Source organism: Pseudoliparis swirei, chromosome 8 (genome assembly GCF_029220125.1).
Source record: "Pseudoliparis swirei isolate HS2019 ecotype Mariana Trench chromosome 8, NWPU_hadal_v1, whole genome shotgun sequence".
Classification (NCBI taxonomy): Eukaryota; Metazoa; Chordata; class Actinopteri; order Perciformes; family Liparidae; genus Pseudoliparis; species Pseudoliparis swirei.
The window spans coordinates 8,033,567-8,050,744 of record NC_079395.1 but is presented as its reverse complement, the minus strand read 5'-3'; the positions used below and the strand labels follow the sequence as shown (position 1 = coordinate 8,050,744).

The 17,178-nt window shown below is 40.0% G+C and overlaps 1 protein-coding gene across 1 annotated transcript in view; it reads right to left on the bottom strand.

The window, feature by feature from the left end:
• LOC130197921 (collagen alpha-1(XI) chain-like) overlaps nt 1-17,178 on the bottom strand; it is a 79,943-nt gene that overhangs the window by 50,573 nt on the left and 12,192 nt on the right. Inside the window, exons 4-9 of the mRNA XM_056420904.1 lie at nt 15,883-16,045; nt 6,823-6,951; nt 3,692-3,781; nt 3,218-3,316; nt 1,313-1,618; nt 123-188 (exon numbers count right to left, since the gene is read on the bottom strand). Coding sequence (XP_056276879.1) covers nt 123-188; nt 1,313-1,618; nt 3,218-3,316; nt 3,692-3,781; nt 6,823-6,951; nt 15,883-16,045 — 853 coding nt within the window. The remainder of the gene's footprint in view (nt 1-122; nt 189-1,312; nt 1,619-3,217; nt 3,317-3,691; nt 3,782-6,822; nt 6,952-15,882; nt 16,046-17,178) is intronic.

The window sequence follows — 17,178 nt, the reverse complement described above, 5'->3', positions numbered from 1 at the left end:
ATTTACCATTATATTTTGTGGGAGTGACTTTCAACACTTGAATGTTAGCTATTTACTTTGGGACACAAAAGTATCAGAATTAAAATGAAGTTATACTTGGCCAAGTGTAATACTTCACTTACAGGTTCAATGACGGCAGGTTCACCCTTCTCTCCTTTTTCTCCGAGGTAACTTTGACCTCCACCCACCTACAGACATAAGACAGACCAGGTGAGCTTTTTACAAGGTAACAGGGCACACATTCACATGTAAGTGAAAAGCTCCAAAGATATGAAAGCCAAACATGGAAATTATGCAACAACAGCAGATGTTGGATGTCTCCTATTCTATAGAAGTTACTTAAAATACCAACAAAACTGCTACGAAAAGCTCCTTTGAGTGCTGACTAGTGTATTGCCTGCTTCGTTAAATTTGGGTAGGTCAAAATGCATTTTTTTTTCCTCTTTTCTTCAGCCGCTTGAAAAAATACATCCCAATCCTTATTTTTGCAAGAAGCTGTAATTTAGACTTTGGTCTGACTCTTATTTATTAAGCTTCCTTAAAGCCAGGAATTGCAAAAAGACTCCAACTGTGCACAGAGGTTGATACCTGACCCTATCCATACAATGACTTCACATGAGAAGAATTCCCCAAACCACCTCCAGTATGTTAAAAAAAAACACTAGATTGTACAGTTCGACTGAAGAAAAAACTTTTGAAGAAACTCAAGGACTGCGTGGTCCTGAGAGTGGAAGGCAGGTTCAGATTAACCCAAAGCAGACAGATCTCAAGCCAACACACAGACAGGGACCATGTCACTTCCTGCCTGAAGAGAATCTGGATCCTGAGAGAAGGAAGGAGGCTGGAATCCAACCAGTATAGACACTAGCTCAGCAAAGATTTCTGTCTGGTTTTGAATACTGATCTACTTGGATTTAATGAATAAACATCTGCAAAGGCTCGTCATCGGGCAATCCCAGCAGTTCATTGGTGTGATTACCAAGAAAGAGCCTGTCTTTGATAAACAGCAAAGGTTACAGATGCCAAAGGTTATGGAGGGTGTGCCTGTGCTGACAGCTGGGTCGACATCTGTTTATCTTTGGGAGACTTAGATAGACACGGTGTGTGTTTGTGCTTGCTGGTGTATTTGTGCTGGGTGCATGTGCATGCAGAATGCTCCAAGCTAAAACCCGATACCATTAGAAACAACAATCAAAAAGGCCCCCGCATCAAAAACACATGCTTCTCAATCTTTGCACATTCCTGAACACCACCTTAAACGGTCCCCCATTCCAGCAACCCCAAATCACTCCCCTCCTACTCCATCACTTACGTTGCTTTCTCTGATGTCCGTCTCCGCTGGAACCCCAGGACCAAATTCGTCCCCGTATGTTGGAGATGATGGCTTGGCATCAGTGGGACCATAATCGCCATAATCACCATATTCATATGGCTGCTCGACAGTCTCTTTGTAGTCATATTCCTTCAGGTCATATTCCTTAAACTCATACACGTCAGTGGCAGGGTCCACGTTCTCATGGGGGTCCACTGGGGCAGCGGTTTCGACAGCAATGGTGGGATCCGCCCCGACCTGTTCCACACCGGTGATGTAATCATCCACAATTTCCCCATCATAGCTCTGGGATCAATCAAGGCATTGAAAAGAGGGGGAAGGGGTTGATGAGAACATGAAGGTTTGGTTCGTGAAATGAAACCATGGGAACAGCTTCAATGGTTCACGTATTCTATATAACATGATTCATAGTCAAGGCTTTGCTAACTAGCACTTTACAAACTCCTTGAGAGAATTTTCAACTTAGTTGTGCACACAAATTCATAATTTGGGACAGAATCCAACATTTGTGTTACTGGCACTGTTATTGCCTTTACAAATATACTGTATACTTTTTTAAATGTTAACAATTGGTTCTCTGCAAAGCAATAGGATGTGAAATATCCCAAATTATTTAAACATTTGTGTTTTTAAAAAGTAAAGTGTTTAAAAAATGAGTGTGTCTTGAGTTAAAAAGTAGAGAAAATGTGAAACACATTTGATTTTGTAGGTATCCTTTTGTCAGTTAAAATTCTTTGCATGTGTCAACACTTTAAAATAACTTACATTTGAGGATGTTACCAAAACTCACTTCATGGGATTTTATCATAGTCCAACCTTTCTTATATTGAATCACAAGAGGTTCATCATTTTAATCAGAGCTTCCATGTTCTAACGTTTTTAGGATTCATAGACACACTACTTTTAATTCACCAGTCCAATTGTCTGTATTGTAGGCTAAAATCACAAAAAATAATCTTTGATCGTATTTATTACACAGAGCATTTATCGTATGTCATTATCAAAAAGTGAATCAAAACACTGGGCTTCTAACGAAACACAATCCATGGCTAGATCCATGAGATACTTCAGCAGTAACACAGAGAGAGACACCCAGTGCAAAATTCCCTAAAAGAAGGCACAAATGCATCTGCAGACTATGTCAGGTTAGGGGCTTCAGCCATCCACTGAAAACCCAATTACTGCAACAAATATTAAAAGCATCCAACAATAGTTTGGTGTTTAGTGTGTTCGGTCTATATGCGATATGACAAGGATATAAAGTTAAAAAGGGCAGCAGAAGTTTAGCGTGGTCATTTCAAATGAATGTATTCCCAAGCTGACTGAAACTGCGTTATTCACCTCAAAGTGCATCGCAATGCAATCGGCAGACATTTGTCTGGAGAAGCACACAACTGTATTGTTTTAGTTTAACCCCCAAATGTTCCTCATTATGTTGTATTTTATGTGACGAAGACAAATTAAGACAAGATCTGGCAAATTCAGGATATGGCAGAAATGTAGGGGATGTGTCTGTCTCCTGATTTTCCATTGGTTACGGTTCATTAACTGACAAAGTTTTCCTGTTTGGGCTTGAATCCAGACTCGGTTTGATGGAGGCGGTTTCTCATAAAATAGCGTGAGCAGTTTGATCTCAGCGAGGCCTTGTTGGTTTTCAATCTCAAGAGACGAAAATACAAAATATACTGTGCTGTTTATGGTACCCAAACACTTATTGAAATTTAATTTCAAACCAATAATTATATAAATAAGAATGTGGATTTTAATTCGATGGATGGATGATAAAAGTCAGTGAAATATAGAAAATGTTCCGTGAATTCAAGAATGTCAAGAATAGAAATATGTCTACATTATAATACCAACAACGGGGTTGTGAATAGATACCTGGCTTTGTTCCGTGGTATCAGTCGGGGTTTCTGGCTGACTTCCGTCCATGTTGGTGTAGTCATACTCATCCGTGTAGTAATCTCCACCCACATTTGTCTGAAAAAAGCATAACATATCAGAGATGAAATTCAATTTCAGAGCATATTCAAGAGCTTTTGTGTACACATTTTGAATATTAAATTAAGGTGATTATCCTCCATACATTTGGGGTGGAAATCAAGCGATACACTAGTTGTGATATATCCGAAAGGTGTGGAATATATTTAGCGACAAGAAATTTTAAGAAAAGAGTTCAATAATAAAACTTGCAAGAATCAAGACATGCTGATAAAGTGGGGGACAACACAAACGAGAGGTTAAAAGATAATAAACAATGGTCAATGAGAGACAACATGACATCAAATACATATAAGGAGTAAATGTGTTATTTATGGTAACAGCTATGATATCTATAACAGTACTAAGTGTTACCTCAGCCTTGGCTCCTTCAGTTGGGGGAGCATCAGTGGTTACCGCTTCTTCATTGTAGTCATAGAACTCACCATAGTCATAGTTAGCGTACTGTAAGGAAAAGGGGACATGGGCAATCAATTAATTAGTACAATTATTTCAATAAGGCAGCACAATGTCTCAGTTTAAGAAAATGTCATTTTGGAAATAACATGTTGAAATGTAGTAAATAAATATCCCGTCCATGTTAGAAAACTGAATAATTTAGCATTTGGATGACAGCAGCAATCCTTGCTTCCATTTCCATCCAAACCTTACGAGATTCGCATGACACTATTGAAAGATTCATGTCTGTAACCAAGCAAACAGCAATTAAGATTCCTGCTTGCTTCCAACAGGATGTTAGAGGGTTAATATGATGCCAGCAAAAACCCATCTGCCGCTAGCGCTTAATTCTGTATGCCAACAATGGCCCTGCGGTTTCATTAATGGGCCTTTTAAAACCAAAGCCGTGAGCTGTCCTGACTCACCACATGTAGGAAAATGAAGGGGAACATACAGAATGCTGTCGCAGGGCATAACTCCAGCGATGAACCAATCTCTGAGACGACAACATGTGTACAGAATAGATTTTGTGGGTTTGAGAATGACTTTAACCTTAAGTAGCTTACTTTAAAATATGAGTTCAACATTTGGAGAAATATTCGCATTCACTTTCTTCACAACGTTTAGAGTAAAAGAGTAACACCACTCTTATATTATATATTATATTATATCTGCCTGTTAATTGTGAAAATGGAGCCAGGAGACAGTTACCTTATATATAAATGTATTGATCTGAGAATGCTGATTTCCCAAATTTTCAGACTATTCCTTTGAGTCAACAATGTTGATGAGCACTTTTTGGAACCCTGGAAAATAGTATGCAATTTATTCAATGTCAAAGAATTTTCCTTATCTGCTATTTTATTTTTTACCAACGATGTAAAAAAATCAGAGTCAGAAAAGGTTAACAGTCCAGACGCTGCTCTATCAGCAAAGGGATTTAGTCCCTGAACGACCGCTGAACTAATTAAAATAATACAACATCCACGGCCCGCTGCAATGTTGGACTAGCCTCCATTCAGAGAGTGAGTGAGAGAGAAAAAGAGAGAAAAAAGCTTCGGCCAGCCAAACTGAATGGATGGTGAGGGTCAGGGAGAAATATAGAACGAAGGAAGGATTTAGAAAGATTTATGATGTCGAAGTGCTTGGCTAAGCTTAATGCCTTCACCAAAGGCTTGGATGAAAGGCGTAAATACTGAAGTGGGCTCATAAAAAATCTCCCCCTTCCTCCTTTTTGCATCACTCCCTCTTCCTCTTTCAAACCAGCTGCAGACGTGTGGCTGACGAATGCAAAGGCGGTCGGCCTCAGGTCAAGCAACGTCTTCAGAGGCTACATTCAAAAGCTATTGCTCTGTGCTTTTGTCGAATAGTAGAGGTTTGGTTTAATAAATATTGAAGGATGAAAAATACGTAAACATTTTTAAAAAAACTTGAGTTGTGCATTTTTAAATTCTACAATAGCGGTTTGTCCTGCTGATTAAATCTTTTTCAGTTGTGCAGGAATTGAGTTGGATTAAAAAACATTCCTGTCTTGAAACCAACAATGAATAAACCACATTTCCAATGTTCTTAAAACAAAACTTCTCCCTGCTGTCTATTTAGGATTGAAAGGCTCCTTGTTCTGGCGTTGAAGAGTAACTTCATGATGAAGGCTACATTTTCCGAGACACGGTACCCACTGTACAGACAATATTCTCAAACAGAGAACCGGTTCCTGATTTTTTTCTTTTTTTGGTCTATTTTTCCAGGTACTGGGGAAGGAAAAGCTTAAATTTCCCTGGGAGTCTGGGCAGAGCCTGTAGAACTCGTTAGTGATATAAATCACGGGGCCACTCCAAAGTGGGCTCAGACTTCGTGGCAGGGAAAAAGGAAAAGTTTCCAGTGTGAGCTCATCAGTTATTTAGTGAAATACTAAAGGAAAATTTCAGCCGACAAAAAGGCTTGAACCAGCAGAAAAACAAAAACTGAAGATGAAAAAGAACGAGGAGGCCCGGACACAAAGCACTGTATTTCAATTAAGATATTTGGCTGATAAACAGTAAGTTTAGAGCCAATGGAAATAACATTTTAGTTGTAGAAGATGAGCTCAGACTCAACAATGTGTTTTGATATGTCAGCATGTTTCCACCAGTAAAACACAGAGTAAAAACATATTAGATTTGACATAGAAACTCATACAAGTGTGTGTGTCAAAGTCCTTTTGCCTGAAAGAATGTTTGTAAAAATGTTTGAAGATCTCATAATTTGCTGGAAAATTGCACTGGTTAGAAACCTCCTAAATGTTATCCAGTATTGGGGACTTGATGTGTGGTATCTCAAGTTCCAACCCAACCCTGAATCATTCTTTCTGTTCCGCGAAGCATCATGCGTCTACTTTTCTCATCCCCTAAATCCTTCTTTTTAAAGTCAATATGAAATCTATTTCATTTTTGCAAATAAAGAATCAGAAGATATGGTGTTTTAAAAAAAGATATATTTTTGCGAACATAAGAACTAATGCTACAGTATGTGTGTGTGTGTGTGTGTGTGTGTGTGTGTGTGTGTGTGTTTTAGCTCGCCACAAACGTTGACAGCACATCTCCTCGCAACAACGGCCCTTAATTGTCAGTGAACCGTTGCCATGGGAAACAGCAACCTGGAGGCCTAAAGCTAAGACTTTGCTTCTACTATGATGTCGAATGACAGCTCTATCCTCTTTAGTAAAGTAAAAAAATATGCACAACAGTTGTAATAACATTCTAGTTTTTATTTCCTCACACAAAAAGTGAAGAGAATTAAAATGTGTGTTTCACTTTCAAATTGATCTTATTCATTTTCATGCATCGAAGCTTCCTAGTTTATTCTCTTACTTCATTTTTTTACTGACAACACCCAAATTGGAGGCATTTTTCCAAATTCCTGTTATCATCCTTAGTAGCTCCTTCCTTTATTCTCTCCCTCCCTTCCTTCTTCCTCTCTGTTCCCTCTTCCCTCCCGCCGGCCAACTCCTCCTCCCACCAGATCTCTTGATCCCCCCCCCCCCCTCCACCTCCTCTGCAGATACTGACCTCGTCCTCAGGTTGCTGAGCCTGGGGGGTGTCGTGGTGGTTGGGGGTTTCACAGTCAGGGCTGTAGTGTTCACAGTAATCATAGGCTGCTCTGGGGTCTGCCACTATCAGCAGCTGCTGGATGTCACCCTGGAACAGAAGAAAAGAAGCATGTAAGCAACTGAAACCATGTCAACAAATTTCACGGGCCCAAGTGAAAATTCCCATGTCAGAGTTCTCTTTTATCCTCAGTGTTAGAATGAGATATTTTCTGACATGATTGTGAATCTTTTGTACCGATTTAAAGGGCCATTAAAGCCTTGACATTGCTCCAATTGCAGTTGACATTAAATTTTCAGAAATTGAACGTGACTTTCCTAAGCCCTGACACCACAAATAACTCAATTAACAACTTTTTAATGACACAAATAAAAAAACAAAAGTTAATACCCATAAATAATACATGTGTTCCTCCTCGCTTGACTGCCTCAGCTTGGCACGAATGTGGTGATAATAAAATGTGACAATAAAACAACAAAGCAAATGATGTGCTGTACCAAAGGAAGTGTGTCTTGACTATTAATTACTAATTACTTTATGGAATAAATCAAGGCTGTAAAGGAAGTCTGTAAGCCTTTAAAGAAGAACTATTGTACACTCAGCCATGAGGGACGGCGAGACCCCTTACAGAGCAGATACATATCCAAGGTCTCTACTTATCTGAGGCTGTCTGTTTTTCATAAGCTTTTGGAAAAGGAAATTAGATCCCTTTCCATCAGCCAAAGGCTCTTTTTCCATGATTGTCTCCTAAGGAATTTCTGAAACCAGGAACTGCTATGCCACGGATGTGGAGAATGTTATCTAAACCCATCAACCATATAGGCTACTAAGCCGACTTTAAAAAAAAAATCCAACATGAATAAGTCACAAAGAAAATAACCTATATGTCGTGTCAAGGTGAATGAAGGGTGCAGTAAGCGTGGCCTCTGAAGAGGAAGCCCATGCGTGCAGATTGCATTAAATTACAGAAGTATACATCTGCGCAGACCTCTGGAACACATTAGATATTCACTGCCCCATGCTTGCGTCATACATCAGTGGCCCAAAAGCAAATACGTGTGACCAAAAGGTCATCAGTTTAATTCCCAGAGAGCAGAATGAATCAGAATGAATCAGCTCCCCCCCCCCCCCCCCCATGAGCAAGGAATGCAATGCCCAAAAGGCCAACAGATTCCACTGAGGTTGTACTCTGCTTCCAGGTGTGATTGTGTGCAACTGAGTGAGGCGCAGAGCAGTTCTGCTTTAAAGAGAAATAGTGCTTTATGTGTATGTATATATATAAATAAAGCAAAAAAAATTGTTATAAACATTTTTTTAAAAAGCAGAACATAACCTGCTCACAAAAGTTCAGCCTCTACCTTCTGAACCTGTAGAAATAAAACTACAATGAAAAGCAGGAAGTCACAAATGTATGACAGTCATTCAGCCAGAAACAGAGAGGAAAGTTAAAAACTTGGACACATTGAAATTGGCGATATCACTGTCCACCTCCTCCTGTTGATAGTTGGCCTGTGCAGCTTTTTTTTATTTTATGTTCTCACTTATTGCTTTGTTTCATGTACATTTACTCAGAAAATACAGGTAAATGACAGGAAAACAAACATGTGGTGGAAATCTGCCGGAGAGTCTAAAATGTCATGCGGGGCTTGTCAAGAGACCACACACACATTTAAAAAGCCAGGCACTCCCATACTCCACGACTGGCTTCTCCCTCACTCTTTCCTTTTTCACTCTGCGTCTCCTTTGTCGGCATCTCTGTGATTGTGTTGATGTTACTGTCTAGATTGTCTTGCACATTTCTCTAGCATCTGTTGAAGTTTCTCCTTAGAATTCCAGGAATGATCGACAGCAATGCCCTGTCTGAGAGCTCATAGCTGGCACAGACACTATGGGATAAATCATTAGTTTAGGCTACACTTCAGTCAATCTATTAATGGGCCTGAATACAATGTGCATGTGGGTGTAAAAGCAACACGCCGGGACACATTCCATTACAGGATCCGAACCACTTATCCGTTTCAGGGTCGCGGGACGCTGGAGCCGATCCCAGCCGACATTGGGCGAAGGCGGGTTTATGCTAGACAAGTCGCCAGTCTATGGCAGGGCACATAGACAGACAACCATTCACTCTTAAATTCACACCTACGGGCAATTTAGAGTCCAATTAACATGAGCTGCATGCCTTTGGGACTGTTGGTGGAAACCAGAGAAGCCGGAGGGAACCCACGCTGCCACGGGGAAAACATGCAAACTCCACATAGAAGGAGTGACAAGACCAGGAACCGAACCCGGACCCCTCTTGCTGTGAGGTTAGCTAGTAACTAGCCACTGTAGAGCCCCACGTGGATACATTAATTATTACATGTCAATGTGCACTGTAAAAACAACCATATGACGGGGAGAAGTAAAGGAGGGTGAGACTGACTGATTAAAGTCAAGAGAAGAGACTTGAATCATCATTCAATCCCTCCGGCCATCTACATTTCACCCACAGGCAACATCTGATGTAAAGCAAAGAAATATAAAACAGCAAACTGGCACCACTCGATTCCTCCCTGGAGTAGGTGACCTTGACCACGAAGAGTATCCCTCCCAACACACAGCCCACACCCACCAGGAACAGAAGTTCCTTCAGGAAAACAGCCAGCTGATGGATTATTGCAATTACAAGTGAGTAGTTTACGCCTGGTCTGATCCATGAGCATAAATCACATGAGCAACCTAAAAAAATCAACACACAACTTTGATTAGATGCAGATAGCTCCCGCTGGCACCGGATCAGAGATGACAGAAGGCAACGGGGGTTTCCCATCTTGCATTTGTCGGGACTAATTTGAAGGCATAAACAAAGATGTCATTTGTATTTGACTCCACCAAAGAGGCCATACTTAGAAAAAGAGTGAGAATGGGATAGCAACCTCATGACTGGGGCTGATGAAACCTAAAACCATCCACACTGCCCTGGTGTCGCAATAAACAGCTATTGAAATTTGTATATAACATTAAAATGAAAATATGATAATAAAGAGGAAATAATCCAGCGCCTCTTAAATTGTTTCCATTTTTTTCTGTCCTTTGAGTCCTTCCCCCAACGTCTCACACACATAGTGTGTATTATAATCGTTCCCATACGCTTTTGTGCAGTTATGGTACGAGGCGCTATAGCAACCTCCCTACAATCATATTTTGAGTGTAATTAACTTAAAAAATAAAACCAATATAAAAAAGTTAAAGTTCAATTTAATGAAAGTCAATTTTACATTCTACGATGACTAAGTCTGCAATCTTACTCTACACTATTCAAAAGAAATAACCTGATGCCTACAAAACAACATATAAGAACTTAATTGCGTGGTTGAAAGATTGTTGTCCAGGTGCAACAGTCTATTTGCCAGCTGGGGGATACATGTGTTTAAGAGCCAGCACCCGTATATAGAACCAGGACTTTAGCTGGGCTTAAAAGGTTACTGTGTGGGCTCTCAACATGAATGAAGGAATGACAGGACAGTCCTTAAGATGCTATTACAGGTGTATTATTACATCTTATAGTTTTCCAAAAGTAATGTCCCAACTGAGGCCTTTTATTGGAACTACTTTCTGTCACGGAAATAGTCCAAATTAAAACCTACGGATGTCACTGTAACCTGCCTGTCACACTGAACCGTCATCACCCGCTCACAGGTCATGCAGAATACCGCTGCTTTAGTAAACAGTCTTTTGCAGATGTTTCTGTTTTTAAAATGCATATTGTGCAAACTTGCATTATCTTTTTTAGCCTTAACTTAATTCTGTATTTTCTTTACTTCATCATCCAAAAAGCCTGCTTTTCCAGACTTTGGGAGGTGCTCAAATCTCGAAAGAACAAATTGACAGATGGAATTTCAACAATGTAGGAGGACAACAATTAACCAAGAAACAGAGCAAAAGGGAAAATGAATAATACTCTCCTAATCCTTCCCAGCATTTTATCAAATGCAGCCTTTGTGGTCAGCCGAAGGATAAAGTTTCTTTTCAAGCAAAGGAGGCATACGAATGTCCTGCACCCTACAAATATTAAACATTCCGTCTGCCAGAGGTTCACAAATCTGTTGAACTGTTTGAACCATCTGCCGGCTTGTCTGCCAGTCTTTTCTTCACTTCTTTCTCTCCCAACTCTCTTTCCCCTTTTTCTGATCCTTTCCATCAGCAAATGTTTTTTAAGAAGCACCTTGGCTCCACAACTTCCTGGCTGTTCTGGGACCAGTTAGTGAGGGTTATAAACAAGGGACATGGAGATCAGATACAGGTTCACGTTGACAAAGACACGTTCTACACTTCTGTTTCTTGGTATAAACACATGTTGAAAGTATCAGTGACTGACGACCCTCGCAGTAATAGTGACAGTCACACAAATATGAATCAATTACTGTATTCTGTGTCACAACCCTAACCAAAACAAGTTGTGACAAGTCCAGGAGGGTGATAAGTGACAGAGGCAGATGAGAAACAGTCAGACTGCCTCACCTCCTGCCAAGTCAACAATAAACAATGATTCACTTTAAGGTTTGGAGCCCATCGGAGCCTTGTAAGATTCTTTTGCCAAAGAATGTCCCGCTTGAGGAACAGCATTTTGTAACTATCTAAAGTCATGACGGACGCATAAACAAACAATCTTTGCCTCCTCACAGATAGAGCAGATACACACACATCTATATGCATGCATTCACATTAGGGCTGTCAATCGATTAAAAAAAATTAACTAATTAATCGCACATTTTGAAATTCATTAATCGCGATTAAAAGATGTTTTTTCTTCGAAAGACTAAATCTTCTAAATGAACGAGTAATCCCTTCAGACAGCGTGTATTTTAGACACTTGTTTAACTGTATTCTTTTTTAAAGACTAAACTTCACACAGAGCTGTGTTTTCAGAGAGGCTCCTACCTATAAAGTGCCAGCGAGGTATTTAATATCGTGGATGATAAATTGTTTCTTCAGTGAAACATCAGATTAGTAAACAAAGGTGTATTAGAGACCCCATTGGTCCTGTCATCTTTAACATTGAACAACAGCAGAACCAGTGGCCTTGGTAAACTGACAATATGTCACGTTAACCCTCTGGAGGCTGGGGGCATTTCTCGATTTTACAAAAACATGTAAATTCACCTTTTACAGGCTTTTGCATGTGACACATCCCAGTGTTTCCCCCACCATTCTTTCAGGGTGAGGCCCCGCCCCCCTGTCATGTTCTCTATAGCGCCAGATTACAGCAGAAGTAATGTACGGTTCTTTCCTTCAAGACGTCTTTGTTCTTTTATTAAACTAAACGTCTGTTGTTGGTCGTCTCTACAGCAGCATGTCATTCTGTCTCGACGTGTCGTTCACTCTTCTCGGCTCTCCGTCTCGCGGCCGCAGAGCTCCATGCCAGCGTGTCTGTGCGCGCATCGGGCGGAGCAATAACAAAAAGTCCCCTGCACCTTCCGCCCCGCGTCACCGACACGTCGCCCTCTGTTTCTCTGTGAATATCGAGGAGCAGACGGGAGGAAGGAGGCGGACTGCCGCGGCTTGACACTCACAGGAGTGCAACAACTTCAACGACACCGGAAGTAAACAAAGTTGCGTTAATTGCGTTCAAATATTTTAGTGCGTTAATCGCGGCCAAATTAATCGCATAGATTAACGCGTTAACGCTGACAGCCCTAATTCACATATTAAACAATGCACGCGTAAACACATATTGGCAGAAGGCATACAAATAAAATATCCCGCCCTATTCTTTAAAGTCTGAAGAGTGGATGTACATAAAAAATAGAGTTTATTCAAACACTGTATGGCTTTTATTTAAAAATAGAGAAAATTAGAAGAAAGAGGGAAAAAAAGCTTTTGGAGGCCCGGTCAGTGAGAATATCTTTTAAACAGCTGTGCAATCTGAGCCAAGACTAAGCACACGCTGATCAGATTTTCCCCAAGCTTTCACTCTCCCCTGTGCTTCCAATTTTGACACCTGCTTATGCAATCTACTGCAGTAAGGTAGCCATGTGCTCACAGCCCGGAGCACTTTTACTGGGAACGCTCCCAGCCAACCTCTGGACTTGATCTGAGGAATAGCTCCAAAGTTGGGAAGCTCAGGTTTGTTAAACGCCACCATTTTTTAATAACTATAAATCCATAATTCTTCAGTTTAAGAGATGGAAGACAAGCTGCAGCAAATGTTTAACTTGTGTTTTATCCATTTAGGTCAGACCTCGATATGGGTATCTATCTATCTATATATATATATAGATATATATATATCATTGATAACTGTGATGCTTTGGTTAGGGTTTGAAATTGTCGGTGTTAGGAAAGGTTATTTTCGAGGAATGGACTTATATCCGTCCACAGCTTCAGTTGAGTCCATAAGACATGTCAGCAGATCATGAAACCCATTATCATTAAACAACACACAAACAAAATCCTCTGAAGCTCACCAACATGTTGTATCTCATAATTATATAAATGTGTTGCCCAAGTCTAGATTTAAGCTGGTGCCCCTTTGAATCTCAGCCTATTCCACCACCAATCATTGTGTTCAACCACAAGAAATGTTTAGCTTTATGTCTTTGGGGTATAATCTCCCACAATAAAAGTGGGATCAGCATTGCTTACTCTCTGAACAGCCTTTCCCACTTTCCCTAATGAACTCAAGGTATTATACTATTATAACAATATTTCCAGAAAACTGCATTAAAGTAGTATTCTAATTATAATTTTTTACCCCATTAATATGTGCCCATACCGCCTGTAAACATTATACAGCAGATTTGTATTACCCAACACCTACACAACGTAGCTGGATAGGAATTCCAAGAATTATACATTTTAGATGATGCCATAATTTAGCATGTATATTTGTAAGATTCAAACAATTACACTGGACTTTAACTGGACTCTGATTGTGGGGACATTTCAAAGGTTTCCATTGTATTTATCTATAGTTTCCACAAGTTTCCATAGCATCCAAGGTATTAGTAGTATACCTATAACAGTTGTAGAATGGATGGCAAAAATATAATCCAAAGAACAAATCTGACTCAAACACATGGTTTATATCTACTTCAAATATATATAGGAGAAACCCAGGCCAGTACACATTTTAGCCATGATCTGTGCAGTGTGTCGACAAATAACCAATTTGCAAACAACAAATCTAGGGTTATCAAACTGGAAATTATTACAGTTTAAGATATGGCAGCACAACATTATTATTATGTGATACAAGGATTAAAACCACCTTGCAGGATGCAAAAAAACCTTGGTACAAAAGGAATCATGTAATCTTCTCCAGGTCGTTTAAAAGTGAGAACAAAATGAATTACTCTAATTCAACACCATTTAGTTTCATATAAATGTTCAAACAAAGAGCACTCACAAAAGTAAAATAGCTGGTCTTAAATCAGCATTAAAAATAGAAAAGGCTTGGTGAAAGTGCGAGACTAATTTCACCTCGCCACTCTCAATTACCATAATTACAACCACAACGCTTTTCACTTGGCTTTCTGGCTCTCTTACGTTCCCATTTACTATGGTTGTGCTCATTGTACTTTTAATAATGTCAAGTGTACAAATATAGTGCATTCTTCTTGTTGTGGCCTAAACTTGTACGTTAAACCTCGCAAAGTGAACTGCTTGACAAAACGCTATCGCTGAAAAAGGGTGGAATCAAAGTGGCTCCTCTGTGGAAAGTCCTATTTGACCTGGAGGCAAACATTTTGCAAGCTGTTCTACTTCGCAAGCATTCCACATGCAGACATCAAAGAGAGACTATTGTGTTGCGAGGTAGCATTCAGCTCACATTTTCCACTCAACTCACAACTACCTGAGCTAAACATGGTAGCTAGGACCTCCTTTTCACAATCGCCACCTCAGTAACCATACACTAATCCTGAGTGTTGCTCTGGTAGGCACAGTTATTGAAGGAATAATTTGAAATCTTCTCACACAAAATACATACAGCTCAAAGAACACACTGTCATATATGAACAACTGAACCAAATTACACTATTCAAACTTATCCAAACCAGTGTTGGAAAAAAAAGCCCTTTGAACGACATTGTGCAAGTAGCCTTTCCACACACATTGCCAAGTATACAAGCCAATATTGTTGTTCTGGCCAATACAAATCCCCATTTACTGAATGAACAAGTAAATGACACATAAAAATGTCTGGCCTTAAAGTATTGTACTTAAAGTATTAAGACACTCAATAGTCCATTTTCACAATGGTAAAAGAGATTCATTGAGAGTGAGATTCACAATATGCTTTCAATTATATCTTGGCATCTTGGTCAGCTTTCCAAACTCCCTCAACACATAATCACTTTTATCAAGTGGTGAATACCTGCATCATATTCCTGAAAGACACTCCTGTGGAGATGATGGAGACATATAGAAGCAGACTCTTGGTAAACTGTCGTGTATCATTCCAAGACAGCAAGAACTATGCAAGAGAATACTAAAGACAATGTAGTAATTTACATGAATCATTCTTAAGACCTGTGCACTGATACAACTAAGGGAAGCATTTAAGAAAATATGGGAAGCACACTCATTAACTTTCTTATAGACATTTAAATTAGTAGATTGTTACCTCTCATATGTGTGCATTTGGTATGGAATAGGAGGAAGAGGGTGATTATCTTGGGTTAGCATAATGACTAGGCTGGCATGACAATCAAAGTCCAAAAAAATTCCTGCAAACACATGGATTATTATGTTGCATCTGTTATGTTTAATCTATGTATAAACAGAAAAGTAAAAATGACAGGTTCAAAATGGAAAATGTCTTAATGGCTACATTCCAGTCGTTAATCTAACCCAAACTAATCGCCTTCTGGCTCAAGCTTGATACTTAAAACTCAGACGTGAGCGTGGCATCTATCTTCTCACCTAACTCTCGTCAAAAAAGCAAAAAAAGTGCAAATCCCAAAATGTTAAACCATTAATTTAAAACACACTCACACGATAATCTGGGTGAATAGGGCTTCAATATGGCCGCCTTACCTCAAAGACTTCTTCATCCAGAATTCTGGTGCCAAAGACAGTAATGCCTTCTGTATTGATGGCGGCGTGGTCGCCCCTGCCGAGGGGCCTGGTAACCTTCTTCTTACAGTCCACGATGATGGTGACACTTTTCTTTTCCACGCTGATAGCTACACGATGCCATCTATGCAGCAGGGAAGAAAGTAGGTCAGAAATTAGTGCTGTGAAAAATAACGCGTTAACTCAGTTAATTAAATTACAGGTTTAACTTCGTTATTTTTTTTAAACGCATTTAACGCATGCGCAGAATGAGCTTCCAATCCGTCTGTTGTTGGTCGTCTCGAACCAGCAGCATGTCATTCTGTCTCTACGTGTCACGTTAACACGACCCCGTCTCGCCGGATGCCGGCGTGTGTGCGCACATCGGGACGAAAAAAAGTCACTTGCACCAATGTTTTAATGCAGGGGTGCTCAATATGTCGATCGCGGTTGCCGCAGAGTTCAGATGCCGGTCTTCGCGCATGAAAAGTCACTAGCACCCCCCTAACTGTTACTCATAAAATGTAGTCAAACAAAAACGGAGCAAATCACCGTGTTCATGGCCCGGGCAAAGACAGCGCGGTCTCCTGGCTTCAACACGTTACTCTCAGGGAAGACACAGCGCACCAAAAAAAAAGTTTTTTTGTAAAACTTTTTACCTTTTCTGATTCCGCTAGCTCTTTGCTAACTTCCGCTAGTACTTCCGCTAATACCTCCGCTAATACATCTACTTAGAAAGTGTATTCTGTACGTTTTCTCCGTCGAAATGTTGCAAGACCCGACTTGCTGCATTGATCGCGACTTTAGACATTGTGTGTTAGGCTCCTCTTGTGAAAAATTATTACGAAATAAAAGAAAATGTATATGTTCATTGCAAAGATGAGGATATGTTGAATGCTGGGATACCAAACATGCCCATGTTTATTGACGTGGTCTGCGTGAGCAAGCCGTTTAAAGGGAAGGGGAGGGTCTTAAGGACGCCGGCGTCCTCAGTGGAGTGGAAGAGGTATACCCTCCTTTACATTTACTAACATATTTTACCCTCGGGGTCAATTTGACCCCAGCAATTAAAACCTACAGAAAATTATTAGAATTAATATTGCTTCCCAAGTTTAAGTGTGAGGTACTTTATGTTTGTTTGTTGACTACCTAAATAGCCCTTTAAATATATAAAAAAGTTGATATTTCTTATAAGTTTGACACAGTGAAAAACAGCCTGGGGTCAAATTGACCCCAAAGAACACCGACATTAAACATTGAATGGGGTCAAATTGACCC